At 43.7% G+C, this 24,182-nt stretch overlaps 1 protein-coding gene across 28 annotated transcripts in view; it reads left to right on the top strand.

The window, feature by feature from the left end:
* Positions 1-24,182, top strand: part of ptprfb (protein tyrosine phosphatase receptor type Fb) — a 176,770-nt gene that overhangs the window by 76,331 nt on the left and 76,257 nt on the right. For all 28 annotated transcript variants that reach the window (XM_032532660.1, XM_032532659.1, XM_032532662.1 and 25 more), the window contains one exon: positions 778-919. In XM_032532660.1, coding sequence (XP_032388551.1) covers positions 778-919 — 142 coding nt within the window. The remainder of the gene's footprint in view (positions 1-777; positions 920-24,182) is intronic.

Here is a 24,182-nt window from a genome sequence, read left to right as displayed (position 1 = left end):
CTCTCATTGACACAGACACACCCACACATGCGTGCCTACTCGCAGTGTTTACACAAAGCACACACTCACACACAATCAATTGCCCTGTTATTGAGCATCACACTAACTCTTCTCCAAGCGAGACCAGACTGGCTTCCCTTCTTTTTAATCCCATCTTGATTTATGTAGTCTTCTTCATCTCTTTGAGTCTTTTCACACCCTCATCCTTCCCCTTGTGTTGCACAGCTCTTCCATTGCTAGCCATACATCCCCTTGATGTATTACTTTATGTAGTTCCCCTCCCTCGTTTGAACCTATGTGAACAGAAGGAAGCGCCCTAGGTGGGAACTCTCACTGTTTCTGATTAGTCTTTTCTCTGTAAAATAATGTAGCCATGGTTGCTGGGGGTACTATTGGGTTATACCCCTGTTTTTTTTGTCTTGATGTGATACCTGCTGAGGTTTTGCTGTGCATCACACTATTCATTTACACTAAACATCATAGTTGCTTCTTACTTGTAATTTTCTTTTGTCAGCCGTTTTTAGTGAGAACAACAGCCTTATATTAAGTATAAGGCTACTTAATATATAAGTTTTGCACCAGGACATTAAAATAGTTTTTTGAAAAACTGTAAAGTTGCAAAACTAGCTCATGTTCAATTTATCCTTCTCTTAGATCCGAAAAACAAAAACTCAAAATTACTGTCTTTACGATGAAAGTGTTGAGTTGCAATAAAGTTACATCATTGGCCACTAAAAATAACATTCCGGCCTTTTTGCTTTGCTCTCGCTCTCCCAGGTGATTGAGTTTGATGACGGCTCGGGCTCCGTACTGAGGATCCAGCCACTGCGCACACACAGAGACGAAGCCATTTACGAGTGCACAGCCACCAACAGTGCTGGCGAGATCAACACCAGTGCCAAGCTTACAGTGCTCGAAGGTAAAATAAGTATTTTTTCCGCTTGGTTTCTTTCTCCACCTTGCTGTCACTCTCACTCTTTTTATTTTACCCCTCCTTCTTTTCCTGCTGCTTCTGCTGTTTTTTTGAAGTGTTTATTCCAATATGTCCAAACACAAATATGAGTGTTTACCTTCATAATTCATACGTAAACATTCGCAAGCCCTGAGGATTCCTGGTATTGGCAGTGTCATGGAGGAGCGGATCTTTCTTAATCTAAACTCCACCAGGTGAGGAAAAAAATGCAAGGAATGCGTTTTAAAATAAGATAGCAGACAGTTCAGCAATTCAGCAAATGTATGACTGGAATCCAGTTATATTGTAAGACACATTTGACATGTGTTGGCTATAATAGGAGATTTAATTGGTCTCCCTCTCTCAAAGAGTCAGTCAGCCTAAACAGCAAATTACTCCCATAATCAATTAAAACAAAATTTCCTTATCAAAGGCCTTATTGTGAATAATACTGATGGCTAAAATATACAACTTTATTAAATGGTTACTTGTCAGTGATTCCCTGCTTATCCAGCAAAATGCCCCATATGAATTGTGATATCATGAGAGGCTACACGGCTCTCGGCGGGACAGTTCGGCAGTGCAAGGACACAAAGTTAGAGTGTAACAAAGGTTTTTAATATTGTTCTTGGGAATTAACACAAAATGATAAGCCAAGTTCAAAAAGGTAACTCAGGATAATGGTTGCTCTTGCAACAGTCCAAACTTAAACAATGTCTCTTCAAACCAAAAATCATAAACCTGATTCCCTCAGGTAAATCTCTTCTTGAAAAACAGGTCTTCAGCCTTACTTTTAGACAGCGTCGCAGCCCGTGGCCTATCTGTCGGTAAGAACTCCAGTCTTCAGGTAAGTATTCCAGTCTCTTTCAATCCTTCCCATGGAAAGTGCCGCTTCGATCCTCTGTAGATCCTCTGAGAGCACAATTTGAGCTTGTCTCCCAAACAACCCTCCTCACCAACTGTGTCTCTGGGTTTTAAAAGCTGCCCTTCAGCTCATCAGGCCCTGATTGGTCCGGGTTTGTGTTGGGATGCCGGTGCTTGAGGGGTGGAGTCCCAACTCCCCAGCAGATGGTGCCAAAGCTGCCCTGACTGCAGCCATTCAGGGGTACGTAGCGGCCCTCCAAACGCACCCTCTCGTGACATCACACATCCCCCCCCCGAGCCGACGTCCTCGTCGGGGTGAAGGAGGCGAAGCAGGCGTCGCGCCGGGAAAGGGCATCGCGTTGCCGTGGCTTTGCCCGCCCTGTGCACAACAGAAAAGTTAAACCGTAGGCTCAAGAACCATCTGGTAACCCTTTGTTTAGTCTCCTTTCCTGGCCATCCACTGAGAGGGCATGGTCGGACACCACCGTAAACCGTCGCCCCGGGAGGTAAAACCCGCAGGATTCCAGGGCCCAGGTTACCGCGGGGCCCACTCCTTTTTCCACAGTGGAATAGTTCTTCTCCCTTGGCAGTAGCTTCCTGCTGGTAGAGAACGGGATGTTCTCACCGTTATGCGCCTGGGCAAGAACAGCCCCAGACCCACTCCGAGCATCCCCCTTTGGACAATGAAGTCCTTCTCGAAGTCCGGCGCCACCAGGATTGGACCGGAACACAGAACCTGTTTCAGGTCGATGAAGGCCGCTTCCGCCTCGGGATTCCCCCTCACCATCCGAGAGTGGCGGTTCGTCGTCAACTCTTTTAGAGGTGCAGCAATGGTAGAAAAGTCGTTAAAAACCGTCTATAATACCCGGCTAAGCCCAAAAACGACCTCACCTGCTTCTTGGTGATGGCCGGGGCCAGTCCTGTATGGCCCTCAACTTGGCTTCTGAGGCTTGACCAACCCCCGCCCGATGGTGTACCCCAGGTAGGTTGTCTCACTGAAGGCCAGCCTCCTTCTCTGGGTTTGCCGTGAGCCGGCTTCCTAGCGGAATCCACCACTGCCTGTCTCGGGGTAAGTGATGGCCAGTCGGGACTTTGAAATGACCACATCGTCCAATTTTGCTGCTGCGTACTTTTTTGTGGGAGCGAGGACTCGATCCATCAGCCGCTGGAACGTAGCCGGCGCTCGTGGAGCCCAAAAAGGGAGCCGGGTGTACTGGTAAAGCCCCCCTGGCGTGGCAAAGGCCGTCTTCTCCTTTGACGCCGGGGCCCAGGGCCCCTGCCAGTATCCTTTGGTGAGGTCAAGGGTGGTTAGGAAGGTGCATGTCCCAATGAATCTATTAAGTCATCCACCCTGGGCATGGGATAGGCATCAACTCAGACACTCATTTACTTTCCGAAAGTCATTGCAAAACCGTGCCGAGCCGTCCGGCTTGGGAACCAGTACGATGGGGCTTGCCCAGGCACTATTGGACTCTTCGATACCCCTAGTTTCAGCATCTTCCTTACCTCCTTTTGTATAACCGCCTTGCGAGCCTCCGCACCGGTAAGGGGCTGGGTTAAACCCCGTTTTGCCAGGCTGGTGGGATTTCATGTTGAACCACCCCCGTGTGCCCAGGTAGGGAGGAGAAGACATCTCGGTTGCGTTCCACCAACCCCAGGGCCATCTGCCGTTGATGCGGGGACAGGCTTGGACCCACCTGAACCTCTTCTCTCCCTGGTTCCTTGGTCTCTGGGGGGGGTAGACAACTGAACAACGCCCCCCTGGCGTGCCACTGTTTTAAAAGGTTGACATGATATATCGCTCCGGCTTTCTTTTCTGGTTGCCTCACCTTGTAGTTACGTCTCCCACCCGTTCAATGACCTCTGGGCCCCTGCCAGGTGGCCAGGAATTTGCACTCCAGGGGTGGCACCAGGACCAGCACTCGGTCCCCGGGCTTAAACTCTCTGGTTTGAGCAGATCTGTTGTGGGGGCTTGCTGTTGCCGTTGAGCAGCCTCCATGTGTTCACGCATCATGGGATAGATGCCTTAATTCTCTCTCTCTAGCCCCAACCCATGCTCGATCAGGGTCCGCTGGCGGCACGGTTGCTCCTCCCAGGCCTCCTTGGCAATGTCCAGCAGTCCTCGGGGCCGAAGATAGCAAGAGCTCAAAGGGTGAAAAACCATAGCGACTGAGGCACCTCTCTCACCGCAACAGGAGGTACGGTAGCAGCTGATCCCAGTTGCGCCCGTCTTCCCCGATCGCCTTCCGCAGCATGGATTTTAGGGTTTGTTAAAAACGTTCGACGAGCCCGTCTGTCGGGGGGTGGTTAGACCGACGTTCTCAGCTGCTGATTTTCAGCAGAGTACAGAGTTCTTTCAAAAACCTTGGACATAATGGACTCCCTTGGTCTGTCAATATCTCCTTGGGGAGCCCCAGACTCGTTGACGAAGGAATACTCCTTGGCCCAATTGTTTGGACGTAGCCTTCCTCAGGGATGGCCTCAGGATATCGGGTTGCATAGTCCGGGATGACCAAAATGTATGATGTCCCGGGCACTTTCGGAAAGGGGTCCAACGAGGGTCCAGTCCTATCCTCTCGAACGGGGTCTCGATAATGGGTAAGGGAATGAGGGTTTCTATATGTGGGTTTTGGGTGCCACCTCTGGCACTTGGGGAACTCCGACAGTAGTTCTCTATCTCTTTGTGCACCCCTGGCCAAAAGAAGGGCGCAAGATCCTTTCCTTCGTCTTCTCCACCCCTAGGTGGGCCCCTAGCGGGTGGGTGTGGGCTAGGTTGAGCACGGTGGTCCGGTGGGGCTGTGGTACGAGGAGCTGTCCCGCACCTCGCCATCTTTCTGTACCACCTGATACACCAACCCCCGGTTTACTTTCAAAATGGGGGTTGTAGGGCTTGTCCTATCCCTAGTACCACTCCCCCTATCACCTGACATTCTTTAAGGCATTGCAAGAGTGGATCTTGTAAAATGGGCGGGACCATACTGGCCTGTGAGAGGGGGAAACTCTTGGGTGCTGGGGCGTCTTCCTCACGGAGCTTGGAGCGCTTCCTGGGACCATGTTCTCTTCCTCCCTTGGGCTGGACCAGACTCCGAATCAGCCTGGGCACCTTCCATCCCTGCAAGAACCACAGGCTGGTGAGGGGTTCTGGGGTTGTGTTTGCGTTCTCTCCGAGTACGTCCGGCTCTCCGCTTCCGGGTACTCGGGCCGATCTCTCCTGTGTCTCCCTCCACAGCGGAGAAAGGCGGGGCAGTCTCGTCCAATTAGGACCGGAAGGGTAGGGAATCAACCACTCCCGCTGTCGTGGGATGGTTCCCCTGGTGGTGGTCATTGTGAGTTCAGTGGTGGGGTAGTCTCTGGTGTCTCCATGGACACAGGTAACCGGGAGGACTTCCCTGAAGTCCCACCCGAGGGCCCCCAGATCCTGTTGTACCAGGGGGGTCCGGCTACCGGAATCTAGCAGAGTTCTACAAACATGGTGATTCACCGTCACCGGGCAGGGGGGGGGTCGGTCCCCGGGGTCATCCAGACTCCCACCCAGCGAAGCAAAAGGTGGGGTGGGTTTGGGGCGCTGGAGGTCCCAGCCGTGGGCATAGGGTTTATCCACCGGTTCCCCACACTGCCAGGAGAGGTGGGCCCCATCTCCCCACACCCGGGAACACTGGCGCGTTTTGCTCTCCCGGAGTCCTCTTCCTGGGGCCGGCGGGGTTCGGCTCTCCCTGGAGCCCGGACAGCTCCTAAAGTGGCGGGTTGGGTCCCTTGGGGTTCGTTTGGGCAGCCTCCTCCCATCTGTGGCGTGGACGCACTCTGTTGCCCCTTCCGGGAACCTGAAGCATCTCTGTCGTGGCTTGGTACCTTTCCACGGCTTCCACAGTCAGGTCCCTGTAGTCAAGGCCTGTTGGCTGATTTAGTCGTTTGCCTCATAAGGCAGGGCCCGTAAGTATTTGTCCACCACAACGGCCTCCACTACTGCAGCTGCCTACTCTTCTCCGGTACCAGCCTCTCCGTGATCGGACAAGTTCGTGCATCTGGGCACGGGGGCTGGTTGGGTTGAAAGGTCCAGCTGTGGAACCGCGGGCCATGCCGAACTTGGTAGTCACTTCTGCGAGGATCTCCGCCTTTAGTGCATCGTGTCATTCGCCCGGTCGGAGCCAGGTCCCGGACCAGCATTCAGCGACTCCCCGACAGAAAGGGGGCTAGCAGTCCAACCCCTGTACCTTGGCGCACGCTTCCCTAGTGGCTTGGCTTCAAAGGCGTAAGATACGCCTCAACGTCACTGAGGCCCCCATCTTAGGTATAAAAGTCACTCGCTCTTATTGGGGGGTCCTTACAAACAGCCAACTTCGCTGCAATTGTAGTTTCCCCCCCTTAGGAGGTGGCTCTCCTTTGCTCCTCCAGGAGAGCCATGTTCGCTTGCGTCTGGGCTTTCTGGCCGGCCACCAGGGCTTCCAACACGGCCCCATCTTTTTCTCTGGGAGGGGTTTATGGCCAAATCGGAAAACCCGGGGTATCAAACGGTCGGTGTCCTTCTCTGACATGCACTGTTAGCGTCTGAAAGTGCCGATTCTCCACCATATGTGATATCATGAGAGGGTACAAAGGCTCACGGGGACAGTTCGGCAGTGCAAGGAACACAAAGTTAGAGTGTAACAAAAGGTTTTTAATATTGTTCTGGGGAAATTTAAAACAAAATATAAGCCAAGTTCAAAAAGGACCAGGGTAATGGTTGCTCTTGCAACAGTCCAAACTTAAACAATGTCTCTTCAAAACCAAAATCATAAACCTGATTCCCCAGGTAAACTCTTCTTGAAAACAGGTCTTCAGCCTTACTTTTAGACAGCGTCGCAGCCCGTGGCCTATCTGTCGGTAAGAACTCCAGTCTTCAGGTAAGTATTCGTCTTCAGGTAAATATTCAGTCTTTCAATCCTTCCCATGGAAAGTGCCGTTCGATCCTCTGTAGATCCTCTGAGAGCACAACTTGAGCTTGTCTCCCCAAACAACCCTCCTCACCAACTGTGTCTCTGGGCTTAAAGGGCCCTTCAGCTCATCAGCCCTGATTGGTCTCAGGTGGGGTTTTGGGATGCCGTGTGCTTGAGGGGTGGAGTTCCCAACTCCACCAGCAGATGGTGCCAAAGCTGCCCGTGACTGCAGCCATCTCAGGGGTCGTACGGCCCTCCAGAACGCAGCCTCTCGTGACATCACAGAAAATATAAACCATTGTTTGCACATAACATCCTCCATGCTGCAGGCTGTTGACATTTATGGACCCCTTCTCGCATATAGAGTTAATGTATGTGATTTACAGTATGTTGACAGAGGTTCTGCACCTCTCCCTGCTCTGCTTTCCTTATAACTGAGCTGTGAGCAATAATTTCTTCCTTAATTGATTGTAATCTGGTCATGTGGGTGCTAGTCACAGCAGGAGTTGATTTCATTAGAAACTTTATAAGAAAAAAGCTCCAGAGCTTGCCAGCAGGATGGATCTGGAGGATTAAGGCCGTCCATAGCCATTACATTGGCATTAAAGCAGAACCCCTCTTATTCAAAGACAGCCTTCTTATCCCTCGTTTGAATCCCATCTTACTTACAACCACCCTTCCATTTTTCTCTGTCCATGCTGATTTGATGATATCATCAGCCAGGCTTGCGCTATCTTCCCAAAGGGACTTTTCTCCTGCGCAAAGAAAGCTTTTCTTTCTACCCCTCCTTTGCACAGTTTTGTGAGGAATGCAGCACTAACAAACAGCACTAACATGAGATGAAGCGCACATGAATGAGAAGAAATAATCACAGTGTTAGTGGTCCCCTCAGTTAGTGAAATAGAAAAATGGATGGCAGCCTTATTCAGCAGCGAGTAACTGTTCTCACCAGCAGACAGGCTTTGCATGAAGTCGTCTTCTCTCTGTGATCCTGTGCTCAGTGTTGTAGCTGTTAACCCCAGAATAAAGCACTATGCAGACATATGCCATATGATGGATGCTTTTATCTGTAAGGCTTTACTAGTCTACATTCACTGCATACATTTTCAGAACGAGAACCAGACCTTTAACCACGACAGCGTTACCAACACTGTGTCTGTGTTTTGGCTTAAACCACATGTGAAAGTATAGTTATTATAAAATCTTTAGTATCTAAGTCAATATGATTTTTTGACTGTAAATAATTTCCGTTTGTAATGACAATAATCAGTTAGACATAAAGCTGCATTATTAATTGGATTTATTAACATACATTCAATTGCAAATCAAGCACAATCTCTGAATGTAATAAAGGAATATACTCCTTAAATAAGTGGTTTAGCTTTTGGAAAATTTGTGAGAACCTTTTAAGTGGTCTGTCGTTTTTCTTTGTTATCAGAGAAAGACTCATAAGTGTTCATGCAATCACAGAGGTTGGTAGAGAAATGAACATCACATCATAATTAATCCGGAAATCTGATGGCACATTCCACAAGCGCACCTGTGCTGCGTTTCGGCGGCGCCGCGCACACCACCAGCAATCACTGCCATTTAGGACAATGCTTGTTATTCCACCAGCCGTGACCCAGCGCATTGCAGAAGCGTACAAGAAGCGTCTCTCTGCTCCTCTCCACTAAAAATATGCAGCAGGTCAAATTTTCATGCGAGCCGTGGGGTGTTCAACAGGCCGGGCAGCAAGCGGAAGGACGAGAGCATCCAGTCAATATACCAAAAGACACCCCAATATCATATACGTCTCCTCTACACCATGGACAATGAGAGATTCATCTTGGAGGTGGTAAAACAAAAGATTTTAACATTTTACCACATCACAGATCCTTTTTATGAGGACAACGCTTGAAAAGAGAATAAACACCTGATTGTTTTTTTTTTAAGTACTTGTGGAGAGCCTTCAGTGTCTGGCACACGCTCCACCAGAGGATTCCCGGTGTGCTATAGCACAGCCCTACACAAAAAAATACTGGGACAGCACCAAACAGATGGAGAATAATGATCCTCTTTCTTAATGGGGCGGTGGTAGCCTGAAGGTTTGAAGGGCCGGTGTCACGTCAGAATGTTGCTGTTTTTAATCAAATAATTAAAATGCAATTGCTGCATTGTACATGTGACTTTGCATCCACATGATGTTGTCATAATACATTCAGCACCCACATCCTGAGAGGCAGTGAGAATGATGAAGTCATTATACCACTAAGTCAATCTGGATTATAGGTTTTAGCAGAGAAAAAGAAGGCCAAGCATTAATTATGAATATTCCATATACTGGCTCTTTATTTTGTTATGCCAACCCTGCAAAATATGGATTATGAAGCGCATATGTCATATTGGTGCAGCTTTATACTTGCTCCACTGTGTTGTAAGGTAGGTTGTAGTGTACAAAGGAAAATACCAAGGTTCAGAAGTGCATTATAGTCACTTGCTTGTGATTTTTAGCCTAATTCGATGGGTCCAACCTAATATTGTGTCCGTAGTGCGAACGTTTTACTGTATGCAACACCAACAGACCTCAGTAATTCCTATAAAGGGAATTCTTTTGGCATGGAAACTAAATTGTGTCAAAATAGTGACTTATGCAATTTTTTTTCACATTTGAGTTGACTTCACTGGCAGTTACTTCACTTTCTGAGTAAGTGACTGGGTCAAAGGCTGTCAAATAATGATTAAGGTGGATGCTACCTGACTTTGTATGAAAAATTCCGGTTTGTTAAGAAATCTAAATGCATGTCACCTGTTCACAGAGTTCTTCCCACATAGGATGTTATGTCTGGAGTTGACCAATGGTCCCTGTCTTTTTTAACCTGAGCACATGATCATAGTTGGGTTGTGACTGTATAGTTTAGCATACTGTTTACCTGTTGGAAGCAGCAAAGGCATGTTTTCACACCAGAGCCGAGTCGGGCTGTAGCACTTTTGCAGTCATGAGTCTCGAGTCACTCTGTAATTCTGTCACGCTGTAACAGTCCTGCTTTTTGTTCACGGCAGTTCTCACGCCCCGTGTCGAGAGGTCACATTACTGAGACTTACATACTGGCCCAAAGTCAGCTTAGCCATCTTTCATTGTGTGTGTGTGTGTGTGTGTGTGTGTGTGTGTGTGTGTGTGTGTGTGTGTGTGAGAGAGAGAGAGAGAGAGAGAGAGAGAGAGAGAGAGAGAAAGACACAGCGGTAGAACGTTAACATTTCGAGTTGTGTTTCTTAATTGTTACACTGAAGTAAAAATCTGATAATCCTGAGGCTATAATCATATTTTGACTGTAGCTATTTTTTCCATCCACACCTTTTTATCCAATTTAAGTGATTATGAATGAAAAATACCTCATGGAAACAATAAAATTTGATGGAATTTCATGAATATTGACTCAAAGGAAATACGTTTGGTCTCATCGGATTTCATGTTGATCTATATACGGCTTATGTGATAAACGCTGATGGAAACGTTATTTGCCGAATAAATAATGAATTCTGATTTAGTTTTAGGTCATTTTATGGTTGCAACCCACCACAAAACAAAGAAAGTTTTAGTTAATTTCCGCCCAGTATTTATGCTCTTTTGTACACATGGCAGGTGTCAACAAAGTAAGATGGAAGTTGGGCAAACGAGGTGACGAGAGACTTTTTGAATTTAATTTACGGGCAAAATATAACGTCTGTTTTAGATAGCAACATTTTTTTTGTTTTCAGCCATTCATTCCCCTTTTTCTTCCCCTCCTTCATTTCTGTTCTTGCCCTCTTGTCTCTGTAATGTTTATTTTGTGAATTTGCTCCTTTCTCTGTTCTATCTCTATGTGTGTTAAATATAGCAGGCAGTGTGGCTTTGACGTTGTAGGACAGTATAAAGAGATGACCAGAGGGAAGAATGACTCATTACTTGGGTAACGATGCCTATGTTTTGACCTTGAGCGCCCTTTTCGAATTGAACTGACTCAGTAAATGTTCAGGTAAATGGTGCTTGTCTCGGTGATGTATGAAATAAACTACTGCTGGCCAGAAAAGACATCTCCGCTCAGAACATCAGTCTTAAATGTAGTGTGCTGCCACTTTTCCATGTCAAGGCAATATTTCATATTTTCATACCCGTTAACATTAGATGAGCATGTGGAATGTAAAATACTATGACTCAGATCAAAAAATTACTAAGGTGGTGTCAAAGCCATGTCATGACACTAATACTGATGATAAAATTGATGAGACTGTCTGGTGCAATGAATAGAGTGACTGTTTCCACAGTTGGAAGCTGACAGGTTTTCTCCAAAGCAAGAGCCAAATTCTGATGAAACTGCCATCGGCAAAGTCCTAAAAGCTACATGATTTTAATTGGCTTCTATCAGCAACCAGGGAATTGCAACATTGGCATATCCTGGGAAAGGCCTTGCAAAGTCTTAATGAAAAATAATGCATATTTTCCAAGTGAAAACAAGTCAGCAAGATACAGCACTTGGTAAGGCGATTCAACAAAAACATCCAATTGGAGGTCACATATCACAGAGAAAAAACATTTATGCTGCTCTGACTTCCTTGTATGGCATGAGATTGCTCGCAGTACTGTTCGCTCTGCATTAGTTCTGTATTTCTGAAACAAGCTAAAAGTCGGAAATCTTAACTTTAGTTGTTGCAGTCATTTGTTTTAATCAAATGTCCTACAAAACCCCAGAAAAGTGAAAATCTTAACCCCTATTGACTATATCACTGTGACTTTCAATAGTTTTAGCAAAATCCCTCTAAAATTAAAAAGTTAAAACTAACATAAAAGTGTCAACCAGATATCTGCAGAGCTCCCTGTGACTCGTGAATGTTCTTTAAGTGTGAGCAGAATCTCAGGTATATTCTGTGACTTTTCTGCCGTGCTGGAGATCCTTTTCTTGTCCTTTGGGAGACAGCGGACCTGTCTCCAGAGAAAAGGAATGTTATCTAATGGTACCAGATCAAAGCGTCATCATTACCAGAATCCTCCGCTGTCAGAGTGTGAATTGGAAAGGTTCTTCTTCAGATCGACTGCACACCGTTTTTGAAGTTCCCTGGCAACTCATTTCTGAACATGTAATGTCGAGAAAAAAAATGTAATTTTTTTGGAAAGGTCAAATGAGAAATATGCAAGGATTCAAAGCTTTTCCAATGGAGAAGAAATACACCCCTTGCTTGGTGAAAACATGTCAAACATCAAACTCTGGAGTGATACAGCTCCTTGTAATATTAATAGAGTTTTGCACTATGAGTCCATGTTATGCCTCTCTAACTTTGATTGGAAAAGAGGCCATAATTATACCGAAGCATTAAAAACTCATCAGTTTCTGCACATAGTTCAAATGATTTCTAAAAGGAATTCAGTACAGTGTCCCAACTTTACTGTGTTGACTGTATTTAGTAGACCTGTGTTTGGTGGCAGTAAACAAATTATGGCCTCACTGGATAGAAAAGGCCTTTATTTGCTTTGCATGCATTATAGTCCCTGGTGCAAAGGCAAAAAATTACTGCGACACAATGCCACTAATAAATATCTCAGGAACCAGGCAAGTGCGGACAACAAACCTGACTGGATAAACAGCATAGAAATCTCACCGCGCCTCTTCCCAGGCAAGATAAAAACATACAGAAGCTATATCGGAATGATTTAATACCAAGCCCTGCTCCTCCGACAACTTAATCCTCTCCTTTCCTTCGCGCTATTCAAATCATCCACAATGACCAAAATAAGGTCTGTTGTGTAACTGCTATTCCCCCACATTACTTTTTCACTCTGTCTGATTCTCTTTTCGAATGCTGGTGGGTATCTGTAATGTTCATGTTGCAATTCTTTATAGATGTTACCTCATGTAGTTCATGTTTAGCATTATATACTGTAGGATGTTAATGAAAATGATGCAGAGTGTGAAAGTTTGCATTTGCTTTTAGTAGAACAAGTTTGGCTTCCATCTTAGGGGCAGGGCTGTTATTTGTCACTACATGCTGTAGGATACAAAAGCACAAACTTGCACGCACACAAAACCAGTCAGAGACATGCATCCTCACACACACACACAGAGAACTACAGGTGTACACCCCCTACTGTATTTTTGAGCTCCATTGTGTCGGTCTGTGTCACAGATTTAATTTCTCCTACCATCTGCTGGCTGGAGGCCCAGCGTCATAGATCATATCCAGCCTGACAGATACAAACTGCATCTGTCTATGCATGCTTCTCCCAAGGACTCACACAATATGGCAAGATAAAATAACCCACTTGGCCACCCAATCTGCATCCTCATATCCTTACTTCCAAGGACTTGGGCATTGTAAGGGGGAACAGATAGTTTTTTAGGTTTGGTCAACGCTGTAGCAGAGACTATTGCAGTCTCCATTTACCACACCAAAATGCACAGGTAATTAAAAATACTACAAACAAACTTGAAAAATTCAATAATTAATATTAAAATTAGTTTTAAAAGAAAACCTGGCACCCACATTGATTCAGTGTCCTTGAGCAGGTCACTACATTTCTAAGAATCCTCTCTCTCACTCTCTGGTAGGTTATATCATTTAGAATGAATGTCATATGATCGATAGACATGCTTGTCAAACTTACCACAGTTAATTGATCTGCCGCGTTAGATTAGTTTGACATTGGACTCATTTTTTCACATTATATGTAAATGTGTGGATTAAGTCATTCTTACTTTAAGGCACTATATCTGTGACCAAGAACTCAGAGATACACAGCACGGACACTGAAAGTTAGTTTAAACATTTATTTGAACAGTCTTTAAGAAGGTGCAGAGAGGGAAGGGTCGGGATTGAGGCGGAGTTAGGCAGACAGGAGTGAAGCCGAGGCAGAGCTGAGACTTGGAGTTGGTGGACAGTGAGCGTCCAGTTCTTGCTCACCAGAGGGTTGGTCGATAGTGATGAGAGCCAAGTAGTGAGGGAAGCTAGCAGCAGGCAAGCATGGAACAGCAAGGGCGCAGCAGGAGACAGCAGGTTCAGAACGGAATCTGAACAGAGGAGACAAAGTTACGCTGGAGCAAAAAAAACAAAAGCACAGAGCAAAAATCCAGGAGTACTAGGAGTAAAATAATTAGTAGTTTACTCAGAGCCAAGTTACCACATGTATGGTTTAAACGATCTGGCGCTGAAAATGTGAACAACCCAGGTAGAAAAACTGCAGAGGTGATTAGTGGAATGTGCTGCAGCTGGGTTGGAACAGAGCATTAGAGAGTGGCCATGCCCCTTGACCCGGATCCTCAGAGTTGAACTCACCTCGGCAGGTGAAGACAAACACACAGACAGAAACACAGGGACAAAGGGAAGGGAATAACGAGCAGGGTAGGGAAGACAACAGCTGACCATAACAGAACCCCCCCCTCTCAACGTGAAAGTCCTTAACTAGCAGTGGTTCCAGAATAAAATTTTTGGGGATCCAGGACTGCTCTTCGGGACCATAACCCTCCCAGTCCACCAGATATTGGAAACCCCTACCCCGCCTCCGAACGTCCAGCAACCGCTTCAATGTCCAAGTCGGATGGTCATTGATCTGTACTCATCAATCAGTGCTTTTGGCAAGATGTATTTTTAAAGACTGAAATGTCTGGTACGTCAGTGCTGATCATATGGCCTAAGGGGAGGGAGGGAAAGAGGGGAGGGAGAGCGAGAGCGAGAGAGAAACTTGATCATTACAGCTTTGGCTACTTCCCACCACTTTTCTAAATTGTAGAAAGGATGCAATTTGGTATTAAAATCTCACAAAACATCTGCAGCTTGTCCTAATGACTCAAAAGGGGATTTACATTTTTCTAATTTATCCCATTTCTTCAGCCACTTTGGTGAAAACTCAACATCCTGAAAGGTGTTAAGGACAGGCTAATGCTGGGACTTATTTATCCTATTTTGAGTAGGCCAGTGGTTTTCAGAGAGTTTAACACATCAGAGCTTTTCCTAAAGAACATAATTTGCTCAAACGCTTAAGAATAAGAAAATTCCAAAGTTAACATAGATGCAACTTAGTATCATCTGATGCATTGATAATTATTATTACAACTCCAGTCTTTGGGGGAAAGCATCAAAACCATTCCTCTTGCTGAATATAAACTAATTGTGTGCCTGAGTAATCTTGGCATGCTTCTGTCATGAATGGCAATGTGTGGCACTTTTCACATATTAATTCTTGTTAGCTGAGCGAAGACGTCTCTCCCTCAGTTTCTGTAGGTTCCTGTCATGGTCATATGCTCTACCATGGTAGAGGCTTGTTCTCAATTGGTCACAATTCTTTGACAGTGTCGTCTAGCTCTCAGGTTTTATGTCAGAGTCAATGAGATCTCTCTAACACATCCTTAAAGCGCAGTTTAAGGTCTTAGTATTAGTATTAGTACTGCATTGTTGTTCCTTGATGTCCACACACCATACTACATAGCAGCCGCAGTAAAACGTTGTTGCTGTAGCCTGTTGCTGTTTTGAACTCGACATCCTGGCTACTGTTGATTTTCAGGACAGATTGAACTCTTTATATGGATGATGTCTTTGTACTTCAGAAAATATTGGAGATGTGACAAGACATGCACATCCCTTGATATCTGTGCATTTGTCTGGAAAAGACAGGTCTATCCGTAAATTGACATCTGCTATTAAGTATCTTTCAAAAACAGCTGCAACAGGCTTTTATTATTCAATTACAGCTTCTAACTGAAGACTTGTTTGTGAGAGCATGACCAATGTGATTATCAAAAATGTTTCACCATGCGTGTATACTGAGTGACACTTCCTCAATTAGTAAGTGTGAAGCAAAGAACCAGGTCATAGTTGTCATCTTTTTTTTGCCTTTTTGCTCTCTATGTTTGTATGCACTTGCTTATGATTATCTGAGCCCAGATGTTTTTATTGGAATGTTTTACTCACAACCCGACAAGAGCCCAGCAGGGAGAGATAGTCAGGCATCTAAACGTGAAGATCCAATATTATTTTTCCAGAAATAAATGGCCTCACTGAACATTAACACAGATGGTGATGGAAGCTGTCACTCACAAATGCGCTCCTGAATCAAATTGATATTTGAAGGGTCAAATGCAAGTCAGATGCTTACTTACACCCGAGCACTCTGAGCCCTGCAGACAGTTACCGTGTTATTTTTGTATTGAATCAATTTTCTCATTTCTTCATCTTTTATTTTTTATTTTTACTTTAAACGTGTTTTATGCTTCAGCTGTGGTTCAACCTGCCCACGCCCCCCACCCACCTTGCTGCAGTTTTCTTTTTCTAAAAGTTGTTAATAGGAGGTCTGTTACTTTTCATTTCCTCTCCATGGCACAGGAAAAGCATCACAATGCAAAAAGAAGTGTTATATTTTAACAATAGCAGTAGCAATAATAACATGTCATTACTTAGGCAACAAATCACTGATACAACTTCAACAAAAATGTGATATATATTTATTGCCTTTTTCATTATATTTCATTTGCTGCATCATATTGTGCATGTTTCTATTTCTGCATAGGAATAATAAATAAAAACAACACAGTGCACATAAGAAAAACCTCACCTGACATTCCTTTATTTGTTAATAATGAAACTCTGGGCCTGTACCACAGCAGGTAAAGAGCAAGGTCCACCTTAAAGATCTGCAGGCCAATGAGTCAATGGCTCCCCAGGCCCTTACTGGCTATGGATGGATGGGCCCACTGCACGTCAGGGGGGTTCTAATACCTACACTCAATGAGCTGGCTAATGGGAGTCCTTTCACTCTGACCCCTTTTCCTCACACATTTACACACCAAGCCCTCTTGGCTTACCCACTGGGCCATAGAAGGCAGGGGAGAACGGCTTGACTCACTAGCAGCCTTATAGCTTGGCCTTAAACTTGACATTTTTCTCATGTTTAAGAGGCATAGTCCCATTTTCTCAAAGCTACTAAACTGTGTTTTTTCAAAGTTGTAGTTGATCGGCCTGCTTACAGCTGTCAAAGGCACTGTTGTTTTTGCATGCATTGCATCAGCATCAATATCTTTAACCTGTTTGGCAAGGGGAGGTTGACTGAGCAAGCATGCTTAGACTTAGACTTCTCTTTATTAATCCTTTTGGGATGACTCCCGCAAGGAAAGGGTTAGGGTTTTTAGCAAGAAGAATACAGTAGAGAGAGAGAGAAAAAAAAGAGGAAGACAATGTAAACATAACCGTAATAATAATAACAATAAAAAAAACTTTTGGCTATAAAAAAAGACATTTACCACCATGGATTCAGATCTGCCCTGCTTAACACTCACAGTGTCGGGGCATGTTCACCAAGTAGTTCTTTTCTTTCTTTCTTATTTGTAAGATAAGAACAACAGCCAATGATTAACTGTGACTGTCGGAGGAAGCAGGTGTTTGTAGATTGTACCAACTACAGAAAACAAAATGATAAAAAGGTCACTGGACTATTAGCTTTAGATATAGGTAGTAGAATCAGATTTTGCTTTACTGTAAACATGATAATATGTGGATCTGATCACTCCTAAAAACATTCATAGCTGCAAACTAATTCACTACAACCACAGAATAATACCAGCCATCAAACTATTTATGGTCAAAGGTCATCAACCCTGTTTCTCTTACTTCTTTGCTACAGTTGAAAAGCACTGATGGCGTGATTACATTTGCCTCTTTTGAGGTGAGCAGTTAATAGGTCATGTCACAGAGTGATATTTTAACACCCATCACTACTGCAAACCACTACAAAGTTGAGGCTGTCGACATTGACTCTCAGACTGAGAGTATAAATAAAGGCTGTCACAGGAGCCCAGTCGTGAGGATTTAATTAACAGAACCTGCCACATTCCACGACATCCACTGCCTTTCTCAGAACTCATAAAAGCCATCCCTATCTGCTGTAATTATACTAAACATGTCACAATAAAGCTCTGCCAATGATTAATTTGAGTTGGGAAGAAGATCAATTAGTTCATTTATTTGCAAACCGCCGCTCTGCTTTCTTATGTAGACTGATTTCATTAACCGTCACGCTTCCTGATTTTTGGTCGTGTCCTTGTTCCTTTTTCCCAAGACACCTAGAGGAATAGCCTGCCTTATTAGCCACATCGTATTACCACATACATTTACCGTAAGCCCTTAGGTTTTTCCATCTTAGAGGCTGTTACATTAAAATGAGTAGTAAACTACAAACCGTGTACTCCCTAATACTAAAATCTCAAGGGTCTTCAATCAAACTCCTGTTGGTAGGACCACAAGGCAAGGTGTTGAGCTGTAATCTCAAAATAAAAGCCTACAGCGGTGCTACTCATATAGGATAGTTAATGGAGGATGTGATTTAGTGCAGCAGTGCTTGTACTACAAGGTGACTCGGTCAGCATAACCATGTGAATTCAGAAGACCACCCTTGGGTTCCAGTAATAGTCAGAAGCCACTGTTATGTACTAACTGGTGCACCGCAGCATAAATAACAGGCGCAGGGCATCTGGCAGGGTCGTAGATCATACTGACGACAGTGGAAGTATGATATCAGATAGGAGAAAAAGGGAGACACAGAGATGAATAGGAAAGTGGAAAGAGGGAGATGATAAAAAGAGGGAGGGAAGGAAGGAGTTGGGGGGAATTAGATGACTGTTATTGATTATCTGCCTGTAGGCGAGGAAGTAAGGCCAAATGTTCTGCTCTGCCAGACAAAAAAGTGTATTATTTCAAAGGTCATGGCATGCATTACAGTCTATTTTGCTCCAAGTATACTTGGATAAACAGCAGAAAGAGTATGTAGCACTGAGTGTACTAACAATGGCATTAACAGTGTTTTTATTATGACTGTGTTTTTGTCAAGGTCCGTTGAATGCAGGTGTGTCAGTGCGTTCAGTTCATCTATCCTGAGCACTGTTTGTTTGATGCACTACCACCATAGCAACTGCCATAACACCTGGTCTAAGAGATAGTGTGTCAGAGACAACAGTCTTAAACATTTTTATTTCAACGCACATTTCATGCACATTGTGCATTTGCCCCCATTACCATGGATATTTCCACCATATTCATGTCATTACAACAGAATTACATCAATGGCCTCCTTGCTGGGTCTTTGATGTAGTGGTGTGCCGTGTCATTGCTGCTGAGGAGACCTCTGCAGTGGGAGCTCTGCCAGCTAGTATTTCTCTGAGGAGCAGGAGGGTCCTGCTCACATGCCCTTTATGGCAGAAAATGTGAGAAAACGCCTTGCCCCTAATGTTTTGTAAATCAAAAGCGCCAAGGCAGTTACATAAATACCAGTCAGGTCTGTCAGCCTTTTCTGTGGGTTGTTTTTGTCAGTGCTTGAATGTCATAAGATTTCAGATGGAATACCAGCAAGTAGTACTTTACCTATAGGAAACATACAAGGTGAAAGTTGAATTAATTACAGAACATTTTAATAAGTAATAGCTACAACAATGTATTGTTACTTGAAAAAACCTTGTTAGTCCTAGTTTTTTATCCATTACCACTGTAATACAACAACACAGTGAAATACCACTATCACCTTTGTGTTTGTCATAAATCCATCCATCTATTATCTATAGTCTATTACCATTGAGTGTCGCAGGAGGCTGGCAACTCACAGCCCGTTGGTGTGTTAACCAAACCTGCATGTCCTTAAGGGGAAAACAGGCACAAAGAGAACATGCAAACTCCACACAGAAAGCCAGCCAGCAGGTTCAAACCTGTATAGTGACTATACACTATACAGTGCCACTGTGCCACTCCTCATAAATCCTCTGCAGTGAAACATTTTCCAAGTGAACTTGCTGAATGTTTTACACACCATCAGCTGTCTAACTATTCATAGAGCTCTTTCAATTGAACTGATCTTAGCTTTGGCTCTATCTGTTTGCCCCTCCTGCTCCTCGCCTACACGTCTCACACTTCTGTGTGTCATGCAGATGCAAATGTCTGTCTCAACGATGTTCTTGGCTAGAAACGCCCGCAGGCCATGCGCTTTGTTTTTGCAGACGACTCGTCTACTTTTACTGCCAGGTTGCCTCAAGACCAGTTGAGACATGGAAAATACTTCTTGCACTGTATTTAGTTTCCATCACAGGTTGGGCTAGCGGAAAGGTGAACATTTAAAAGGCTTTAAAGGAGACATATTGTCTTTTTCGTGTTTTTTTGTCATATGTTAAACACGGCCCAAACTTCAAATAATGAGGTAAACGAATTTTAGACAAATCCCTGTGTGAGCTAAAATATTGAAATTTCCAACTATTCTGAACGCCAGTTTCAACAATTTACTCTACTCTCGGCTAAGTTTTACGCAACTCTAAGACAGCCTGCTATAATTGGTCATTTGCTCATTTTTAGGCAGGACTGGAGTGTTTTTTTTACGTCACTGCGTTAACATTGTAGAATGACTACCTACTAATGGCAGTAAAATATACATGTCATTAATTTGTCAACATTACTCATGAAACATTTTCTGTTCATGTAGTGTTTGGTTTTAAAAGCCTTCATTTATTTTGACTGTAGAAATCTCTGCTATATTCTATTAGCTAGCAAACTAAGTGTCCACTGTTAACTATAGTAGCTACATAGCAAACGGCAGTAAACAATGTCATCTGGGCAGTTAATGTTGTTAAATTCCCCAGGTCGCATTACTGCTGAAACAGGTCTGATTGGGTAGTGTTTGGTTCAGAAGCCTTTATCTGCGATTTTTGACAAGTGCTGCTTCGTTCCACTATAATCTAACGTTAGCATACTGCAAACTATTAAGCAGCTACAGTACATGCTAACACAACATAGCTGTAATCTTGGCCAATGCTGGTCATTTCTCCTCCAAAGTCACTTTACTGCTGGGACATATTCTGCTATATTCTCCACTGCAGTAGCTGCAGCTTTAACTAGTGAAACACGGAGTGGAGGCTCTGGAGTTTCCAGGAAACATGCTGGCCAATCAGAGCAGACTAATAGTGGAGGGCTTTAAGACAGGGGGTGAATAGGTGCAGTAGTCATGGGCAGTGTGAGAAAAATTAAGTTTTTTTAACATTAAAGCATGTAAACGTGCTATTACAAGCACAAAATGCAAGTGTAATTCTTAAAATGCTATATAATAGTTGCCCTTTAAATATAGGAAATACTTTGACTTTAATCTACTTTTTCACAAATGTAACACAATAGATTCCTCTTTCAAACATTAAGCCAACACTTAAAAACACATCCCCACACACAAAAAGTCAAATTAAATATCAAACGGCCTACATATTCTCTGGCAGTGCATAAGCCCAGTGTGTTTTTTTTAACCTATAAAGACAGTCCACTGATGTATGTTTAAACGGGTAGATTTTAGAGCAGTAATATTTCATGAGGCAAGTGGCTGTGTTGCTGTCACAGTGGTCGTTTGGTTCGCACTATCAAAGGAGACATCACCTTTAATTGTTGTCATCTATCACTTAGCAACAGGCACATGTGGCGATCATAAGGCCTTTTATATCTTGCTCGAAATAACATCAGCTCAGATGCATAAGAGAAGGAATTTAAGAAAGGTTCTCTCACTTTAATTGTTGAGGCCACACATTCCTGCTAAATGAGATTAACTATTGATACAGAATGAAGCAATATGATTTGGGCCACTTCATGTTGTAGCAATGTTTTCGCATGAATATTCCTCGACATATGTTTAATGACTGCGTGTTTCCTCTCAACTCTCATTTAAAACATTGATAGCAGCACATGTCGTTCACCACTATTTGCACTTGAGAGGATGAAGGAAGGAGATACTAGGAGATACTGAAATTGAAATAAGACAGGCATGTTTTTATGTAAAACTGTTGTATCTTGTGCCACTGTGTCAAGGCTCCCCTGCTATGAAGGAACTGGGTTGTCTGGAGTGTTTTCCCCTATTGAGATGAGTGTGTTTGAGTTGAAGTGAAAACGCTGGCTGACGTTAGTGTGGGATTGAGCTCCAGCAGCCTCTCAGTGGGACAGGAGGACAGGGACGGGTCTCTTTCAGCAGGGCTCTGATTAGACCCATCGCCCTAGCTGCCACGCTCCACTCACACTGGTAATTGGAGCTGGCAGGAGGTTGGCATGCAACCCTCCCCTACCCCTCCCCTGCCCCTCCTCTTCTCCTCCACTCCCCCCTCCTTTTTACTTTTTCCCTCTCTCTCCCCTCATCTAAATCTTACCTCACCTGCCTGTGGCTGTTTAAGCAGAGACACTCCTCCTTGACACAATAGTTTATGATTACTGTATCATGTTTTCTTAATTTCACTAATTACCATATTTGTAATTTTCTCTGTACAAATGATGTTGCCAATGTTTTCCCATGCCGTGTGTGTATAGTTAAGGCCCCCACTGTTGTCCTAATTGAGTAGTTGTACAACCACAAAACCCCATAAAGCCTTTCACTCATACCCTCTCTTTTCTAACAAACTGCTACAACCACTACAAACAGGTTTATCTGCTAAGTTGCTCATATTGCAGTGTTACTCTGTGCGTGTTAAACGGCTGTTGAGAGAACAATGGTCCTTATTTTTTACATGGTATAACCAGTTCATGCTTCCTTAGCATAGGTCTGACACCTTTCTGCCTTTGGCCTTACTCATTGCTAAACCAGGGCATTTCTTCTTCTTTTTGTTGCAACAACTGTATCACATAAGCACTTCACAAATAAGTCTCATTAAATCCTTCTGCTTTAAGAAAGAATTGACTTTTCAGAGTGAGACATCTACTATGCTATATTAGATTAGCAGCAGTACACCGGTTTGCATGCAGCACTTTCTGACTGTTAAATCTGCACACATGCAAAATAAATTACCAGCTTGGTGTCATGAATGACATTGGTATTTCTTTATGTTTTTTTATTGCAACATTGTTTATCTTATTAATGTAACACCTGTGTGACATCATCGCAGGTTTTTTGCCTGACTCGTATTTTCCTGCCTGAACTACACAGAGAAGTGGAGCTTTTTTTTGATGAATTATACTCCAGCACAAGAGGGCCTTTTTATTAAAAACCCACTCTATCTTGACAAACATCACCCTACTTTGCCTGCAATATTTCATTGGATTCTCTTCAAATTTCCCCATTCCTTTTCTTTTCCCTTCAAATTAAAGAGGACTGAACAAAGGCATGTCTTTGTCTTGAGATGACAAGTTGGCAGACAAGGCCAGCCACAGGAGTTGGAGTAGACGAGAAAGACAGACGGGGCTCAAATCTTACCTATCAGCTTGACAAGATCTTGATGAGTATGTTTGTAGAGAGAACTTTCAATTAACATTGAAAGTTGTCCAATCAACTTAACATTACATACATTTATTATCTTTTCTTTAACCTGGTTTAAACAGGCCCTGAAGGTTTTGTTTCCTTTGTGCTCACAGTTTAAATTGACCGGGCATTGTGTTTTTGTTTTATTTCTAAACCAATAAAATCTGTTTTGTTTGCTTAAGACATAGAACTGCTTTTCTGTATTCTTTCTGGTTACACTACCCTAGGAGTAACTAACCTATATCATGCTCCTGTAAAAGTACAGTATGGAAATAACATTGAAGCTAGTCTGCCTTCTACATATGTGTAACATTTACTGTACAAGCAGCCTGGCCCGTCTCATTCAACAATTTCTCATGTTAAAATGATCACACCAAATGAAGCCATGGTGTACTCCACTTATAAGACAAAAATGTCCAGTTGTAATAACAGTTCACCTGCAATGCAAACATTAAACATTAAAATGTAAGGGACAGATTAATGTATGTATAAGCGTTACAGCAGCACTTTTGAAGGATTCTCTGTCCTATGACAGAGCCGCTGACTCATGTAATAACTCCTTTGTGTCCTTCTTCCTGTTTTACCAGTGGTTTCCATTTTTCACAGACCAGAAACCTTTGCCAATAATCTTAATCCTAAATAGTCTATATGAAGCAATACAAGATGGTTTGGTAGAAAATATTCCATGCTAATATTCCAGTTTCTTTAGTGAAAGGCATAGTTCCACAAAGCACAATAGCATAAATAGCTATTCACCTCAATATGATATGACGGACTTCTCAATACTCCTCACTACAATCCCTGGGGTAACTGCTCTGTGTGATTGATAGGATCAGTGTCATGCCTCATTGCATCGATTGGTGTCCATCATATAGACACTTTATGATAGACCTAGCAGGAAGCTAAAACCATTTTCTTGCTGGGACACGGAGTGATTTGGGGGGCCCAACCATGTGTTACATGTACAACATGAACATGTGAACATTGGGACTCAGCAGAGGAAGAGAGCTAGATAGACTTCAATGTACTGACTTTTATTTTCCATTTTCACGCTTGATTGAAGATCAGCCACCATCTCGGGGCTACAGCACTGAAATCTATAGAGATTTGTAATATGTTGGGACAAACACATCTTAATCAATGGATTATTTGTGCATCCACCTAAATATTCACAGGGTTTTCGTCTTTGTTCTTCATCAATTTGATCATTTGTGCAAAGACA

This window comes from Etheostoma spectabile, chromosome 12 (assembly GCF_008692095.1).
Source record: "Etheostoma spectabile isolate EspeVRDwgs_2016 chromosome 12, UIUC_Espe_1.0, whole genome shotgun sequence".
NCBI lineage: Eukaryota > Metazoa > Chordata > Actinopteri > Perciformes > Percidae > Etheostoma > Etheostoma spectabile.
Note: the sequence above shows the minus strand (reverse complement) of the source record. Positions and strands in the feature narration are given on the sequence as shown.